Genomic DNA, 16,630 nt, shown 5'->3' on the forward strand with positions numbered 1-16,630 from the left:
TGCACACACATTCATACAACCTCTATGCACATCGCAGAGGAAAACATTGCAAATGATTTGTGTCTCAAATTAGTTCTCAAACAGTGTTAGAAGTGCCTTATCTCTGCAGACGCCCAGTGACGCTTATAGGAAAATCCCACAAAGCGCTTTTCCCTCCCTCCCTGTACCAAAACACAGATTAAGGCATTCATTATTAGGCTGAATTATTTTAATGACAGGATTGTCTGTAGGCGATTTCTGTCACATTGTTGGGTGAGGATCCTGCCTGTGTGACAGCTAAGTGGTACTGGGAATGTTATGTTAGGGTAGGGAGTTGTGAGGGGTGGAAAAAGGTATGACGGGAGAGGGGGAGAGAGCAAGATGGAGAGAAGGGAGAAAGAGATGCAAAGAGAGACAGATGGAAAGGGAGCGGTGAGGAGATGAACAAAAGACGAAGTGGGAGAGAGAGTTGGAGAGAGAAAAATAGGGAGACGAGGAGATGGAGAAAAGGAAGAGAGAGAGAGAGAGAGAGAGAGAGAGAGAGAGAGAGAAAGAGAGAGAGAGAGATAGTGTTGTACAGGGGTTAGCAAGCAATCAGGGGGGATGAGTTGGTTTGGTGCTGATTTGCAGATAGTATGGTAAATTAACTGTGTTTGATCGTCGCCGAAGGATCAGGGGATCACAATTTGTTAGAGCCCAAGTTCTCTCTCTTCCTCATGCTCATCCTGTCTTTTCCCCCTCTCATTACACACACAGGCAAAAAATGTAATCTCATGAAAATCTCACACCCCTGACTCACTGTGACTGACACACTTGCACACACACTGTTAAAAGCCAGGCGCTGGACCTTGACTAGTGGTAGTAGTATTCTGTATGATGGCTGAGGAGGATTCAACCTGTACTATCCCCCCATCACTATTCATGAAGTAGAGGGATCAGTAATCCCTGTGGATGCAGGCTCCTGCCATACCTCCACCTCTCCTCCTCTTCCTCTCCTCCATTCCTCCTCCTCCTCCCTCACTCCACTGCACTGATTTATTTTTGTTTTATCAGAGATTCCCAGAGTGAGGTAGCTAGGTGTGTGTGTACACCCATGTGCATCAAATGTGTTTATGCACGCGCACACACACACACACCCACAATATCATAGAGCTACAATGTGTAACAGAGTTGACATGGTGAACAGCTGGCTTGTCTTATTGGGCACCTCGGGACCTCCAGTGAATATCCAGAGAGACAGAGATGATAAAATTGTTAGCTTTACCAGCTGATATCACTCGCACACTACTGTATCCTACAGAGCTATATTCTACACCACCCTCATGCATGGGCAAATAGCCTACAGTAAAAGACATATGGGGTGAATTCCCACCTATATACAGTGGTGGAAAATGTACTCAATTGTCGTACTTGAGTAAAAATGAAGATACCTTAATAGAAATGAACTCAAGTAAAAGTGAAAGTCACCCAGTAAAACATCACTTGAGTAAAAGTCTAAAAGTATTTGGTTTTAAATATACTTAAGTATCAAAAGTAAATTGAATTGCTAAAATGTACTTAAGTATCAAAAGTGAAAGTATAAACCATTTCAAATTCCTTATATTAAGCAAGCCGGACGGCTTTTCTTTTTTATTGATGGATAGCCAGGGGCCCACTCCAACACTCAGACATCATTTACAAATGAAGCATTTGTGTCCGCCAGATCAGAGACAATAGGGAAGTGTGAGAATTGGACCATTTTTCTGTCAAAATGTGACGAGTACTTTTGGGTGTCAGGGAAAATGTATGGAGTAAAAAGTACATTATTTTCTTTAGCAATGTAGTGAAGTAAAAGTTGTCAAAAATATAAATTGTAAAGTACAGATACCCCAAATAACTTCTTAAGTAGTACTTTAAATTCTTTTTTACTTAAGTACTTACACCACTGCCTATGCAACAGCAACTTGGCTAAATTCCTGATGATCAATCACACATTATTACTGAACCATTAACTTCAGTATGTCAGAGTAGCCTTTCAGAGTTAGTACGTTTGAGCATTCATGCCCTCTCTCTCTTCCTCCTCTCTCTCCAGAGTTGGAGTTAAAGTATTAATGATCTCCAAACTCTCTCCCCAGACACGTCCCAACTCTCAGGGGTAACCCTGGCCTCCGCTGCCCACTTCTCCAGCCCTGTTGCATCCTCTACTCCCCCTGCTCCCTGGGTTGAGGTGTGTACGTGCCCCCCGGGGTTTGGGGGTCAGTTCTGTGAGCTCTGTGCCCCAGGCTACACCAGAGAGGTCCCTAACAGAGGACCCCTGTCACCCTGTGTGCCCTGCACCTGCCACCAGCACGGACCCTGCCACCCTGAGACAGGTAGGAGATTTTTAATCTGTGTCTCTCGTGTTTTATTGTTCTCTCATTTTCTCTCTTTCTCTCTTTACCTCTCTTTCTCTCTTCTCATATCCTCTATCTCCTTCTTCACCTTCACTTTTCTTCCCTTCCCTACTCTTTTCTACTCTTCTCTCTGCACACTGAAAGCAAATGGTTCTATATAGTGCCAAATAAGGGTTCTTTGGCTTGTTAAAATAAGCAGAACCCTTTTTGGTGCTATATGAAACCTTTTTTCATAATGTTCTAAACGGAACCTGTTTGGTGATGTAAAGAACCCTTTCTTAAAGTTCTGTGAAGATACATAAAAAAAATGTTCTACATAGCACCAAAAAAAGATTCCGCAATGGTAACAACCCTTTTGAGGGCTATATAGAACCCTTTTTATGATTCTTTATAAAACATTTATGGAGAATGGTTCCATAAAGAAGATTTTACAATCTCAAAGGTTCTTTGTAGAACCACACATTTTTTTTTATTTATTCTGGTTTAATAGCCATATTGTATTGTTAAAATTATATAGGTTCTATTATTGTGTTTATAAGTCTGGAATAGGGTTGAATATTTTCTCATTATTTTACAAATGTTCCATCCCAAGAATAAATCACTTTTCTCCTGGGTAACCCGGTATTTCCAGCCCAAAAATGGAAGTGTCATTCAAAAGTTATATAAAGCATATAAATGTCTAGATTTAATTGGAGCTTGGATCAGCCTGATGCTACCTGAGACTGATGAGCCATATATTACATACATTTTATAAGCCCTACATTTACGATAAGGTTCCATATGGCACCATCCTTGAGCCCAAGCCAAAAGATGCCCGAATGATTGTGCCGTTATCTAATACATATACTGACTGTATGATATAGGCTACTGAACATTACGCACGGCAGAAAAACATAAAAGCCCACAGATGTAGCTAGCTGTATACTCTCTTGGGTAAATAAATTAAACTAGCTCCAGTAGGCTAATCTTTTTCAGTGTGAACTGTATTACTGTACTGTATTGTATGATACTGTATTATATGGACCGGAATTACGCACATTGTTCAAACCATGATAAAGCAGAAGAGAACATTTGATACTGGTGCAGCACATGCAGCCTACAAATATACAAATAAAGTCTAGCAAATTTGATTTTAATTTTGAAATATGATAGAGCGTATTTGTATTATTAGTAGGCTGAAGCTTTCATAATATTTCCCCTAATGTTATTGGCTTACCTCTTCTTTCTCTCTCTATTGTTGCTTCATTCCTTCCTCGCTTTCAACAGTTAAACGAAATATGTTTTGTTGTCCTTATCATCCTTGATTAATATAGGACTAGAATTAGATGGAGAAGGCTTTCACTTCACTTCACAAAGATTGAATGGTTATGGGTCTGAATAAATAACTGCTATAGCCTACTGCCATTGTGCGTTTGCTCTTCTTTCAAACTCCCTGTAAGTTCTATTGGCTGCTGTATTAAACATTCAGCAAAAAAAAAGAGCTTGCGTCCCTCTTCGAATAGTCTATTGGTATAAGAAATGCTAAAATAAAATACTGTCCAGCAAGCTATTATATTGTACTTTTTTACTTGTGACAGTGTAACCGATGTAAAATGGCTAGCTAGTTAGCGCACACCGCGCTAACTAGCTAGCCATTTCACATCGGTTACACTGTCACCAGTAAAAAACGTACCATAATGAGATGATAGGTCTACATGCATAGTGAACTGTGCTCCATACTGAGATTGGTCTGTCCCCACCCTGATCGTTGATTCATCATGCAGAGGATGTAGAGAAGCCAGATTTAGACATTGCATATCATTTAACAGTTCCATTTCACACCATGCTGTTCATATATATAATTTAACGGTTTCTCGCAGTTATTTATCCCAAGAAAAAGGAGTGGTTTTGGGCGGTAAATCCCGGTAAATCTTGGTAACCGGGTTCCCGTCATTCAACCCTAGTCTGGAATGGTTGGGGGTGCCTGAAGAGAGAATTGAAAACTACTGAATCACTCAACCGGTCTCAATTTATGCAAGACCATATGTGAGTTTTTCACAACACACTGTTTCTGAGCATATATAACATGTAATAGTGTAATATAACATATGAGAAACTGGGTGGCACAAGAAAAGCTGTGTGGAAACCAGACCCAAAATATTTAAATGAGCTTCCACCCATACATTTTAATTATCTCTAAAAGAGCACAGTACCCTTTTATGAACTATAAAGAACAATTGAAGAGCTCAAAGGGTTCAAACGGCTCCACTACCTAAAGAACCCCTAAGGAACACAACATTTTGCTCGTCACTCTCTCTCTCTCTCTCTCTCTCTCTCTCTCTCTCTCTCTCTCTCTCTCTCTCTCTCTCTCTCTCTCTCCAACTCATATCTTTCTATCACCCTTTTAGATTACTCTACAGACAAGAAAGCATTTTAAATAGTACCAGATAGGGGTTATTTCCTTGTAGCCACAAGAAAACCTTTAATTGGTGCTATATATCCTCTACAAGATTGGTGTGTCCCCTGCAGGACGGTTGAGCTAACGTAGGCTAATGTGATTAGCATAAGGTTGTAGGTAACAAACAAAAAAATCCAAGGACATAGACATATCTGATATTGGCAGAAAGCTTCAAGTCTTGTTAATATAACTGCACTGTCCAATTTACAGTAGCTATTACAGTGAAATAATACCATGCTATTGTTTGAGGAGAATGCACAATTACGAACTTGAAAATGTAGTCATAAACCAATTAGGCACATTTGGGCAGTCTTGATAGAGCATTTTGAATATATGTGCAATGGTCGATTGGATCAGTCTAAAACTTTGCACATACACTGCTGCCATCTAGTGGCCAAAATCTAAATTGTGCCTTGGCTGGAATAATGCATTGTGGCCTTTCTCTTGCATTTCAAAGAAGATGGTACAAAAAAACAAACACGTTTCTTTGTATTATCTTTTACCAGATCTATTGTGTTATATTCTTCTACATTAATTTCACATTTCCACGAACTTCGAAGTGTTTCCTTTCAAATGGTATCAAGAGTATGCATATCCTTGCTTCAGGTCCTGAGCTACAGGTAGTTAGATTTGGGTATGTCATTTTAGGCGAAAATTGAAAAAAAGGGTTGAATCCTTAAGAGGACAACCCTTTCTTGAAGGTTCAATAAATAACCATGGAATCTGTATGGTGCTCTAAAGAACCTTTTCCTAAGGTTCTATAAATACCTATTAATTAAAAACATGTTCTACAGTGCCTTCAATACCCAATAACGTCAAAGTGGAAAGTTTTTTTTTTTTATTAATAAAAAATTAAAAGCTGAAATGTCTTGAGTCAATAAGTATTAAACCCCTTTCTTATGATAAGCCTAATGTTCAGGAGTAAAAATGTGCTTAACAAGTCATATTAGTTGCATGGACTCACTCTGTGTGCAATATTAGTGTCTAACATGATTTTTTGAATGATCACCTCATCTCTGTACCCCACACATACAATTATCTGTAAGGTCTCTCAGTCAAGAAGTGGAATTCAAACACAGATTCAACCACAAAGACGGGGAAGGTTTTCTAATGCCTCTCAAAGAATGACACCTAGCATTTCGCTTCACCTGCAATAACATCTGCTGAATATGTGTATGTGACCAATAACATTTTATTTTATTTGACCTAATGGTAGATATATAAAAAATTATAATCTGACATTGAATATCCCTTTGAGCATGGTGGAGTTATTAATTACACATTAGGAGATGTATCAATACACCCAGTTACTACAAAGATACAGGCGTACTTCCTAACTCAATTGCCACTCAGGAATTTCACCATGAGGTTAATGGTGACTTTACAATAGTTAGAGTTTAATGGCTGTGAAAGGGCAAAAACTAAGGATGGATCAACAACATTGTAGTTACTCCACAATACTAACATAACTGACAGAGTGAAAAGAAAGAAGCATGTAGAGAATTCAATATTCCAAAACATGCATCCTGTTTCCCACAAGGCACTAAAGTAATACTGCAAAGAAAATTGACAAAGCAATTAGCTTTTTGTCCTGGCTCCATCATGTTATGGGTATGCTTGTAATCATTAAGGACTGGGGAGTTTTTCAGGATAAAAAATACACTAAATGGAGCTAAGCACAGACAAAATCCTAGAGGAAAACTAGGTTCAACATGCTTTTCACCAGACACTGGGGAGATGAATTCACCTTTCAGCAGGACAATAACCTAAAACACAAGGCCAAATCTACACTGGAGTTGTTTACCAAGAAGACAGTTAATATCATTAAGAGAATATTATGTTACCATTGATGTATAAAAATGAGCGATACGGTGATGTCACCTTGTCCCCTTAATAATGAATCCAAGTGTTTCATATCAGGAAGGGGACAAGTAACTTTATGATCAAACTTTATAAATGTAGAAGCAACAGTCCTTTTTCATACTTTGGTCTTCATACTTTGATCGGGTTTCCTTTAAATATTATCCAATTTCATGAAAAACACGATTTTATCTGTTCACTCCTTAGGCATTATTATTGTGTTAATTGGGCAGGTTGAATCAAGTAAGCTACCTCTGGAACAGCTAGACGTCCCTGGGGAGAGAATTGAGAACCACTGACTTTAGTCAAGCATTTATCATACATGAGTCTTTCACAAAACTCTGTCACTGATCGTATTCATAGAATATGTACTGGCATAACATAACACATTATATAAAATCTATTATAAACTGGGTGGTTTGAGATTTGAATGCTGATTGGCTTGAAAGCCATGGTATATCAGTCCACACCACATGTAAGACAAAACATGTAGTTTTACAGCTCTAAATACATTAGTAATCACTTCATAAAAGCAATAAGGCACCTCTGGGCTTTATAACATTAGGCCATTAAACCAAAGTTAAGTACTGCGTCCAGACACTCCATGATGTGTTGTGCACAAGAACAGCCCTTAACAGTGATTGATAGATAGATAGATAGATATATGTAGATAGATAGATATATTCAACAAGGCACACCACTTCCTGCTTAATTGCTGAAATGACACCATCACTCACGGTTGCACAAAAAGAGCTGTGTCTAAACCACGCCCCAAAAATATTCTAATTTCACACCTCCCCTACATTTTACAGGTCTTTTAATCGGTTTGGTACTATTTTCAGGAGTATGTGGTAAAATTTCACAACTCTTAGTACAAAACTCAAAACAGATCATCAAAAAGGCTGTTTTTTCTCAACTTTAAACACATTTCCAATTGACTAAGTACAATAGAAAAAAATCTAACTTTTTCACCAAACCTAATCAGTTTCATCTAGAAATACACTGGTTCCTCAATTTAAAGTTTTGAGATTATGCCGCAATCATTTGTGACTGACCGGCTCAAAACGGTTTTATGTAGTAAAACTGGAAATTGTTATTTTTACATTGGATAAAAGTAAAGACTCAAAGCTACAAAATGGTTTATCATACACTGCATTTTTGAGGAACAATGGGAAAAGGGCCAATGAATGTTGAATGTTGTGGTACCTACTTGAGAGCTTTCCTCGGTCTACACACCCATTCAGCATTGTTCACACCCTCTTAAACCATCCCCGTCATGTGCTAAACAGTGAGTAGTGTAGTAAAGAATAAGACTAAACGTGGTAGTAGCCTACAATGAGGAAAAATTCCAGGGAAACAGAAAGTGTCCAGATAAAACTATTTTATAAATATTAGATGACACTTACCCAGACACACTTGTCTAAATTGATGGGTCATGTGAAATAAATGCTATAACCCCCAGCCACATTCAGTGGTGGAAAAAGTACTAAATTGTCATATTTGAGTAAAAGTATAAATCATTTCGAATTCCTTATATTAAACCAGATGGCACAATTTTTTTAATTTGTAAAAAAAAAATTGATGACAGATAGTCAGGGTCAACACTCACATAATTTACAAACAAAGCCTTTGTGTTTAGTGAGTCTGGCAGATCTGATGCAGTAGGGATGACCATGGATGTTCTCTTGATAAGTGTGTGAATTGGACTATTCCTGTCAAAATGTAACAAGTACTTTTGTCAGGGAAAATGTATGGAGTAGAAAAAATAATAATAAAATACATTATTTTATTTCGGAATGTAGTGAAGTAAAAGTAAAAGGCGGCAAAAATATGAATAATAAACTAATGTACAGATACCACCAAAAAACTACTTAAGGAGTACTTTAAAGTATTTTTACTGAAACACCACTGCCCATTTGCCTTCACGCCAGTACATTAGGATACTTAATATACTGTTACACACGCACTTGTCACATAGTATTCCATACAGTTGAAGTCGGAAGATTCATACACCTTAACCAAATACTTTTAACCTCCGTTTTTCACAATTCCTGACATATAATCCTAGTAAAAATTCCCTGTCTTAGGTCAGTTAGGATCACCACTTTATTTTAAGAATGTGAAATGTCAGAATAATAGTAGAGAGAATTATTTATTTCAGCTTTTATTTATTGCATCACATTCCCAGTGGGTCAGAAGTTTACATACACCTAATTAGTATTTGGTAGCATTGCCTTTAAATTGTTTAACTTGGGTAAAACGTTTTGGGTAGACTTCCTCAAGCTTCCCAAAATAAGTTGGGTGAATTTTGGCCCATTCCTCCTGACAAAGCTGGTGTAACTGAGTCAGGTTTGTAGGCCTCCTTGCTCGCACACACTTTTTCAGTAAGTAAGTCTCAAGTCTTAGCACTCAAGTCCCAAGTCAAGACAGGCAAGTCCGAGTCAAATCTTAAGTCAAGAACATCAAGTATCAAGTCAAGTCTCAAGTCTTTAACTTTGAGTTTCGAGTCCTAAACAAGTCATAATGTGCTCTTTTTTTCACTTTTATTTAACCAGGTAGGCCAGTTGAGAACAGGTTCTCATTTACAAACTGCGACCTGGCCAAGATAAAGCAAAGCCGTTTGACACATACAACAACACAGAGTTACACATGGAATAAACAAACATACAGTCAATAATACAGTGGAAAAGTTCAATATACCGTGTGTGCAAATGAGGTAAGGTAAGGCAATAAATAGGCCATGGTGGCGTAGTAATTACAATATACCAATAAAACACTGGAGTGATAGATGTGCAGGAGATGAATGTGCTACGCATGCTCTTCACCAAATGTAATGCCATTTCATATTTTTAACAAGAGTAATAGTTAGTATATTACATTTATGCAAATCATGAATGACTCCCTGGCTATTTTAATATAATGTTCAAATTTGAGTTTGTGTGTTGTAGTGTATCATAACAACCTCAACTACAACAAATACATGCTCTATTGATCTCCTCCTGACAAGGAAAGGGTTGCATATAGCTCAGGTTAATGTATGTAGCCTTCCTGACAAAATACATTACGTTTTCTCACTTGGTCAACATAAATAATTTTCATATTTTGGCTTTGACCGAAACACATTTAGATACATCTGTAAATGATGGGCAAATTAACATTCATTGATATAGTCTACTGAGAAGGGATAGGAATAGGAATGGTGGGGCTGTAGCACTGTATATTCAGAATCATATACATTTTAAGAGGAGGGATAACCTTAATGTATGTCAAGTAGAAGCACTATGGGCTCAAGTACATCTGCCTCACCAGGTGGGATGTGGTGGGATGTGTGTATAGACCTCCTAGCTCTAAAGTGTCCTATTTGGATGACTTATGTACTGGGTTTGACCAGGCCACAGATAGCAACAGAGATGTATTTATCTTGGGTGATTTTAATATAAATTGGAAGGATCACAATAATTAGAATAGAACAAAATTGATGAGATATGTGGAGAACTGTGGTTTGAAACAAATGGTTAATGATACTACTAGATCTTCAATTAGTTGGGTCATCGTTCAGACACATGCATTGATCTGATTTTCTGTAATATACCATTGCAATGCTTAAAAGACAGATCAATGCCAGTGGGCTGGACAGACCAAAATATTGTGACCATAACCATGAACACCAAGGTCCAAAGAACCGCCTAGGGTTGTGGTCAAGAGAAACTTTAAAACATTTAATCATGAGCTATTTTTAAATGATTTGGCTGCTGTACCCTGGAAGCTGATTTATCTAGAGGATGAACTAAATCACGCTACAGAATGTTTTATTGATTTGCTCACTGAGGTAATGGACCATCATGCCCCTATAAGAAAGAGTTCAGTTGCTGCTCATCCATCTCCATGGATTGATGATGAACTGGGTGAGGCTTTTTCTCAAAGAAATATGGCAAAAGTCTTAGCAGCCAAGTCAAAATTATAAATTGATGAACAGAATTATAGAACATTATGTAATTATGCAGTTAAATTGAATCAAAAGAGAAAAAAAATATTTTACAACAATGCTTTTATTGATTGTGAAAATGATTCTAAAAAGGTATGGAACACAGTTAAGTGCTTACTTGGTACATCTATCTCATCATGCCCATCTAGTGTGGAGGTTGACGGGAGAATAATAACAAAACCAGTTGGTATTGCCAATCATTTTGCAGATGTTTTACATAGAAAATCAATTTTCTGAGCAACAATGTTCTCTGTATACATTCAACAATACAACAATACATTCTTCCAAAAAAAGATGTTTTCCAATGGATTGATGATCATATTATGAGCAACAAGATCTGCTCTTTTAGTCCCCAAATGGTGTCAGTGGAGGAGATGTTAAACCTATTGAAGTCATTACCTGATGATAAATCTACAGTTTGTGGTCTTATGGACAATTTTTTGCTTCGCTGTGCTGCTCCCCAGATTGCAGTACCACTGAGATACATATTTAATTGGTCACTGGAAAAGGGGATGTTTGCAAATGTATGGAAGCATGCGAAATTGTGTTCCGAAAGACAGCAAAGAACCCTTTACTCCTGCCAATAGTCAACCAATTAGTCTACTCCCTACAATCAGTAAGATATTGGAGGCTATTGTGAGTAGACAAATATGGGAGTACATGGAAAATAATGATTTGATTACAGCCAATGAGCAAAAAAACATTCCACTACCACTGCATTGGTTGACATGACTGACCAGTGGCTCAATTTTCAGATTTCAGTGCAGCATTTGATTTAGTGGATCACTAAATAATTTTGACAAAGTTAATACATTATGGTTTTAAGGATGGAATTGGGTACAGTCATATCTAACTGACAGGAAACAGTCCACCTATATCAATTGTTAATTTTCTACCCCTGATGTGTTAAACTGTGGAATACTGCAGGGCAGCTGCCTTGGGTCACTTCTTTATTTAATATGTACCAATAACCCTCCCTATGCCTTAGCTGAAACTCAAGTTACTTTATGTGCAGATGATTCTACAATTAATGCAGCAAGACAATCGGTTCAACAGGTACAGCAAGCTTTACAAGGAAATTTGGAGAATATCAGGAAGTGGGTTTGCCAAAACAAACTTGTTTTAAACACCAAGAAAACCAAAGTTATGTTGGTCTGTTCCACTAGGAAAAGGCCAAAACAGCATGGGATACAATTAGGTGTGTAAGGAGTACAAATTGAGGAGTGGCAGAAACCAAACTATTGGGAGTGCAGCTGGAGAACTGCTTATCATGGTTGTCTCAAATAACTAATCTATGTAAAATAATATATATATAATATATATATATATACAGTGCCTTGCGAAAGTATTCGGCCCCCTTGAATTTTGCGACCTTTTGCCACATTTCAGGCTTCAAACATAAAGATATAAAACTGTATTTTTTTGTGAAGAATCAACAACAAGTGGGACACAATCTTGAAGTGGAACAACATTTATTGGATATTTCAAACTTTTTTAACAAATCAAAAACTGAAAAATTGGGCGTGCAAAATTATTCAGCCCCCTTAAGTTAATACTTTGTAGCGCCACCTTTTGCTGCGATTAAAGCTGTAAGTCGCTTGGGGTATGTCTCTATCAGTTTTGCACATCGAGAGACTGACATTTTTTCCCATTCCTCCTTGCAAAACAGCTCGAGCTCAGTGAGGTTGGATGGAGAGCATTTGTGAACAGCAGTTTTCAGTTCTTTCCACAGATTCTCGATTGGATTCAGGTCTGGACTTTGACTTGGCCATTCTAACACCTGGATATGTTTATTTTTGAACCATTCCATTGTAGATTTTGCTTTATGTTTTGGATCATTGTCTTGTTGGAAGACAAATCTCCGTCCCAGTCTCAGGTCTTTTGCAGACTCCATCAGGTTTTCTTCCAGAATGGTCCTGTATTTGGCTCCATCCATCTTCCCATCAATTTAAACCATCTTCCCTGTCCCTGCTGAAGAAAAGCAGGCCCAAACCATGATGCTGCCACCACCATGTTTGACAGTGGGGATGGTGTGTCCAGCTGTGTTGCTTTTACGCCAAACATAACGTTTTGCATTGTTGCCAAAAAGTTCAATTTTGGTTTCATCTGACCAGAGCACCTTCTTCCACATGTTTGGTGTGTCTCCCAGGTGGCTTGTGGCAAACTTTAAACGACACTTTTTATGGATATCTTTAAGAAATGGCTTTCTTCTTGCCACTCTTCCATAAAGGCCAGATTTGTGCAATATACGACTGATTGTTGTACTATGGACAGAGTCTCCCACCTCAGCTGTAGATCTCTGCAGTTCATCCAGAGTGATCATGGGCCTCTTGGCTGCATCTCTGATCAGTCTTCTCCTTGTATGAGCTGAAAGTTTAGAGGGACGGCCAGGTCTTGGTAGATTTGCAGTGGTCTGATACTCCTTCCATTTCAATATTATCGCTTGCACAGTGCTCCTTGGGATGTTTAAAGCTTGGGAAATCTTTTTGTATCCAAATCCGGCTTTAAACTTCTTCACAACAGTATCTCGGACCTGCCTGGTGTGTTCCTTGTTCTTCATGATGCTCTCTGCGCTTTTAACGGACCTCTGAGACTATCACAGTGCAGGTGCATTTATACTGAGACTTGATTACACACAGGTGGATTGTATTTATCATCATTAGTCATTTAGGTCAACATTGGATCATTCAGAGATCCTCACTGAACTTCTGGAGAGAGTTTGCTGCACTGAAAGTAAAGGGGCTGAATAATTTTGCACGCCCAATTTTTCAGTTTTTGATTTGTTTGTTACAGTTTTATATCTTTATGTTTGAAGCCTGAAATGTGGCAAAAGGTCGCAAAGTTCAAGGGGGCCGAATACTTTCGCAAGGCACTGTATATTATGTATGTTTGTAATAGTGTGTTACATGTGAAAATGTGTTTGTATTATAAATTGTATTTTAATGTTTAAGGACTCTTGGAAGATTAGTCCAAATGGGGACTAAAAGAGATCCAAATCAAATCAAATGTCGAACAAAGTTGGAAATTGTTGCGCCTCTGTCTGTAATTTTCTTCCCACATGTTTTGAAGTTGCAATCTGTTTTTTGTTGATACAGCGTTGTCTTCATATCCAAATATAATACTTTTGGGTATCATCTTTCCAAGGGCTCCATCTGAATTCACCCGCCGACGTTCCTCTGCACTGCCACGAACAACTTTTTCTCAGCTGGCACAATTTTATTGGCTGCTGTCTGATTCAAACTGTAATCTGTTAAATGAAGTTACATGAAAGTTCAACAACAAAAAAATATGATATATGATGCAATATGATAAAAATAAAAAATTAATTATGTTCAAACGTTCAACCTGTGAAGTCGGTCAGATTTGTGGTAGATGGTGACAGATTGTGGTAAATTGCGTCATTCTGTCATTGCACCACACTATCACAAGGGGGAGTTAGAACGCTGATCTATTGGTACTCTGAACTGTGGCAAAAATTGACTATCTTTTCATAAATTAATGGAGGTGTGAATGTTTCAGTCCAAGAGTCTCTCTTCTCTGGTACTAGAGTCCTGCATTAGGCAACAAAAAAAATAGCTGGCAGGTGGTCCCGGAATAGAGAGAGAACTTGGGTAAATACTGTGGCCCAATTACACTTGACATGTGGACTGACGATTTTCGAAAAATAGGCATGGTAGGCTTTTGGTTTCTCTCCCTCTAAAAACAGACAAAAATAATAACTGGCTTTATTTACCACAGTGTGAAAGAGTGATAGCCCCTGTATATAAAGTGAGTTTCTGAAACACGGAGTCCTTCTTTGCTGAAGTCAAGAAGAAACTGAATGAAAGAGAGTCCAGCAAGGATAGGGAGGGGAGAAAGGTTGCCCATATTTTCAAGATCTGAGCTACTTCATTTATTTACGAAATGTACTAGTTTATTTAGGAAATTTAATACATTAGTTTAGGCTTGGCCTATTTAGTAGGCTATTTCACAGTATAAAGATATATTTGTCAGCATAAAGCTGAGTGACTCACTCATTCGTGGCTTTGAATCAAAATAAATAAGTCTGATAGTCAAAACATTTCTTTACTAAAGACTAAGTTAAATCTGCTCATGATGTGTGTGTTCAAATATTTCTAACATTGTGGTTACAATGAAAATGGAAACGAAATAAATCAAATAAATCCTATTTATAATGAATAATCAGATGCGCGTTGCAAGCTTGTCATTTTTACTTATTTCATTTTTTTGTACGATTTTATTTGATCTTTTTAGATAACAAACAACAACTACATCACATTTGCCCACAACCACCTGTTCACACCCCCATCTCTAGTGCCCGCATCACTCTCCGCCAAACTGCACCATTTTGTTTATCTCCGTCGCCCACATGCACTTTCAACATTTGGATAATAAAGCATTTAAAAGCTGACATTCGTTGATTTTCAGTTTTCGATGATTGACAAGAAAAGTATCGTCCAACCCATCTCACTGCACCCTTATATGCCATGTCTTGAAATATGCAGACAGATGGAGTAAAAGTTAATTTCCATTGTAATACTTCTGACATATACATTTCCAACTCCACCCATACTTGTTGGACTTCATATCATTCCCAGAAGGCATGGATTATTATAACCGAATGAAAAATGAACCTGGTAATCTAATTGAATTTACTGCAGGCCTAAGACCTATGGGTTTAACCTTCTGAATGAATGATTATATTGAAGACAGAAGCCGCCTCTTAATGAGTTCCGAGATCCGATCCATTACCCAACAAAATAATATCAATTTATTTTGCCTAATTTTTTTTCTGACTACAGACAGTAGCTATTATTCCTATTTCTTGCATTAATTAATTTGGCTGCATGTTTATTCAACATTTGACTAAAAATAAATCATGCCATACAGTAAGACCAGGTCTTTTTTTCCACAATGCAAAACGGCACATTGACAACTCAAATCACTTTAAAGAGCCTTATATTAGACAACAAATTTGAAAAAACTAAAATCAATTCAAAAACAGTCCATTCAACACTGGGCTTATTTAAATGGCTGTGCAGGAAAAGGATGTCATCCACCGTGTCTGGTCGCAGGCTCGCAGCTGGCTTCTCTCTGAAAACACGTATCCATCTGAAGGTGGCGGTTTATCCTTTGGAACCACAAAATTACAGTAGGCCTCTTGAAGCGATGGGGGAAATCAACAGAATTCCCAAGTATTCTTTCACAATAGCTGGCCTTATGTTATCTGCAGATATGAGCTGCACTGTCCCACTCCGTGGTGGATAACTTCCACCCTTTGTTTATGTTGTAATGCACAAGTATCCTGTTTTTTGAAAATTGTCAGCCCACATGTCAAGTGTAATTGCGCCATAGTACTTACACAAGTTCTCTCTCAACTCCAGGATCACCCACCAGCTGTTTGTTTTTTTGGCCTGATGCAGGACTAGTGTGATAGGAGAGAGACTGACTGAAACATTCACACCTCCATTAATTTACACAACGCTAGTCTAAGAGCTCGGTAAGGTGTGAAAATCCCCCAATCTGTGCCACAGTTTAGATTTACGGATAGATGCTGCAGTCAGTCAGAGTTGAGTGTAGCTTAATGGCCAAAAAATGGCAAAGTTACAATGTATTCAATGCTTAAGTACTCTTAAGTTTTACATTTCTAACTCAATATCACAGACCAGATTTACCCTCACGAAAAATGCATCAACCCCTACAAATATATTAATGTATTATAATCCAAATAATATTTCAAATGAAATTAGCTGATGCGAGAGGAGAGACTGCATGCTAAAGACAATCATATCATACTTAAACTGAGCAAAAGCCAGGAATGAGTGAGTCACTGAGCCCTATGCTGTCCCTGCTTCTGTCGCCTATTTGACTGTTTGAGTAATATCCTACTGATTCTGTGATCACCAAGCTTCATGCAACTGCAAAATATTGGTTAAAGTAATTTCACAACTCTGTTTGCTTTTAAACTTTGCTATGCTGTGTCTTTACTTTTTTTTT

At 37.9% G+C, this 16,630-nt stretch overlaps 1 protein-coding gene across 1 annotated transcript in view; it reads left to right on the plus strand.

Moving 5' to 3' along the window:
• LOC139388485 (laminin, gamma 3) overlaps positions 1 to 16,630 on the plus strand; it is a 241,296-nt gene that overhangs the window by 144,805 nt on the left and 79,861 nt on the right. The window contains exon 12 of the mRNA XM_071135177.1: positions 2,094 to 2,330. Within this exon, the coding sequence (XP_070991278.1) occupies positions 2,094 to 2,330 (237 nt within the window). The remainder of the gene's footprint in view (positions 1 to 2,093; positions 2,331 to 16,630) is intronic.

Source organism: Oncorhynchus clarkii, chromosome 29 (genome assembly GCF_045791955.1).
Source record: "Oncorhynchus clarkii lewisi isolate Uvic-CL-2024 chromosome 29, UVic_Ocla_1.0, whole genome shotgun sequence".
Taxonomy (NCBI): domain Eukaryota; kingdom Metazoa; phylum Chordata; class Actinopteri; order Salmoniformes; family Salmonidae; genus Oncorhynchus; species Oncorhynchus clarkii.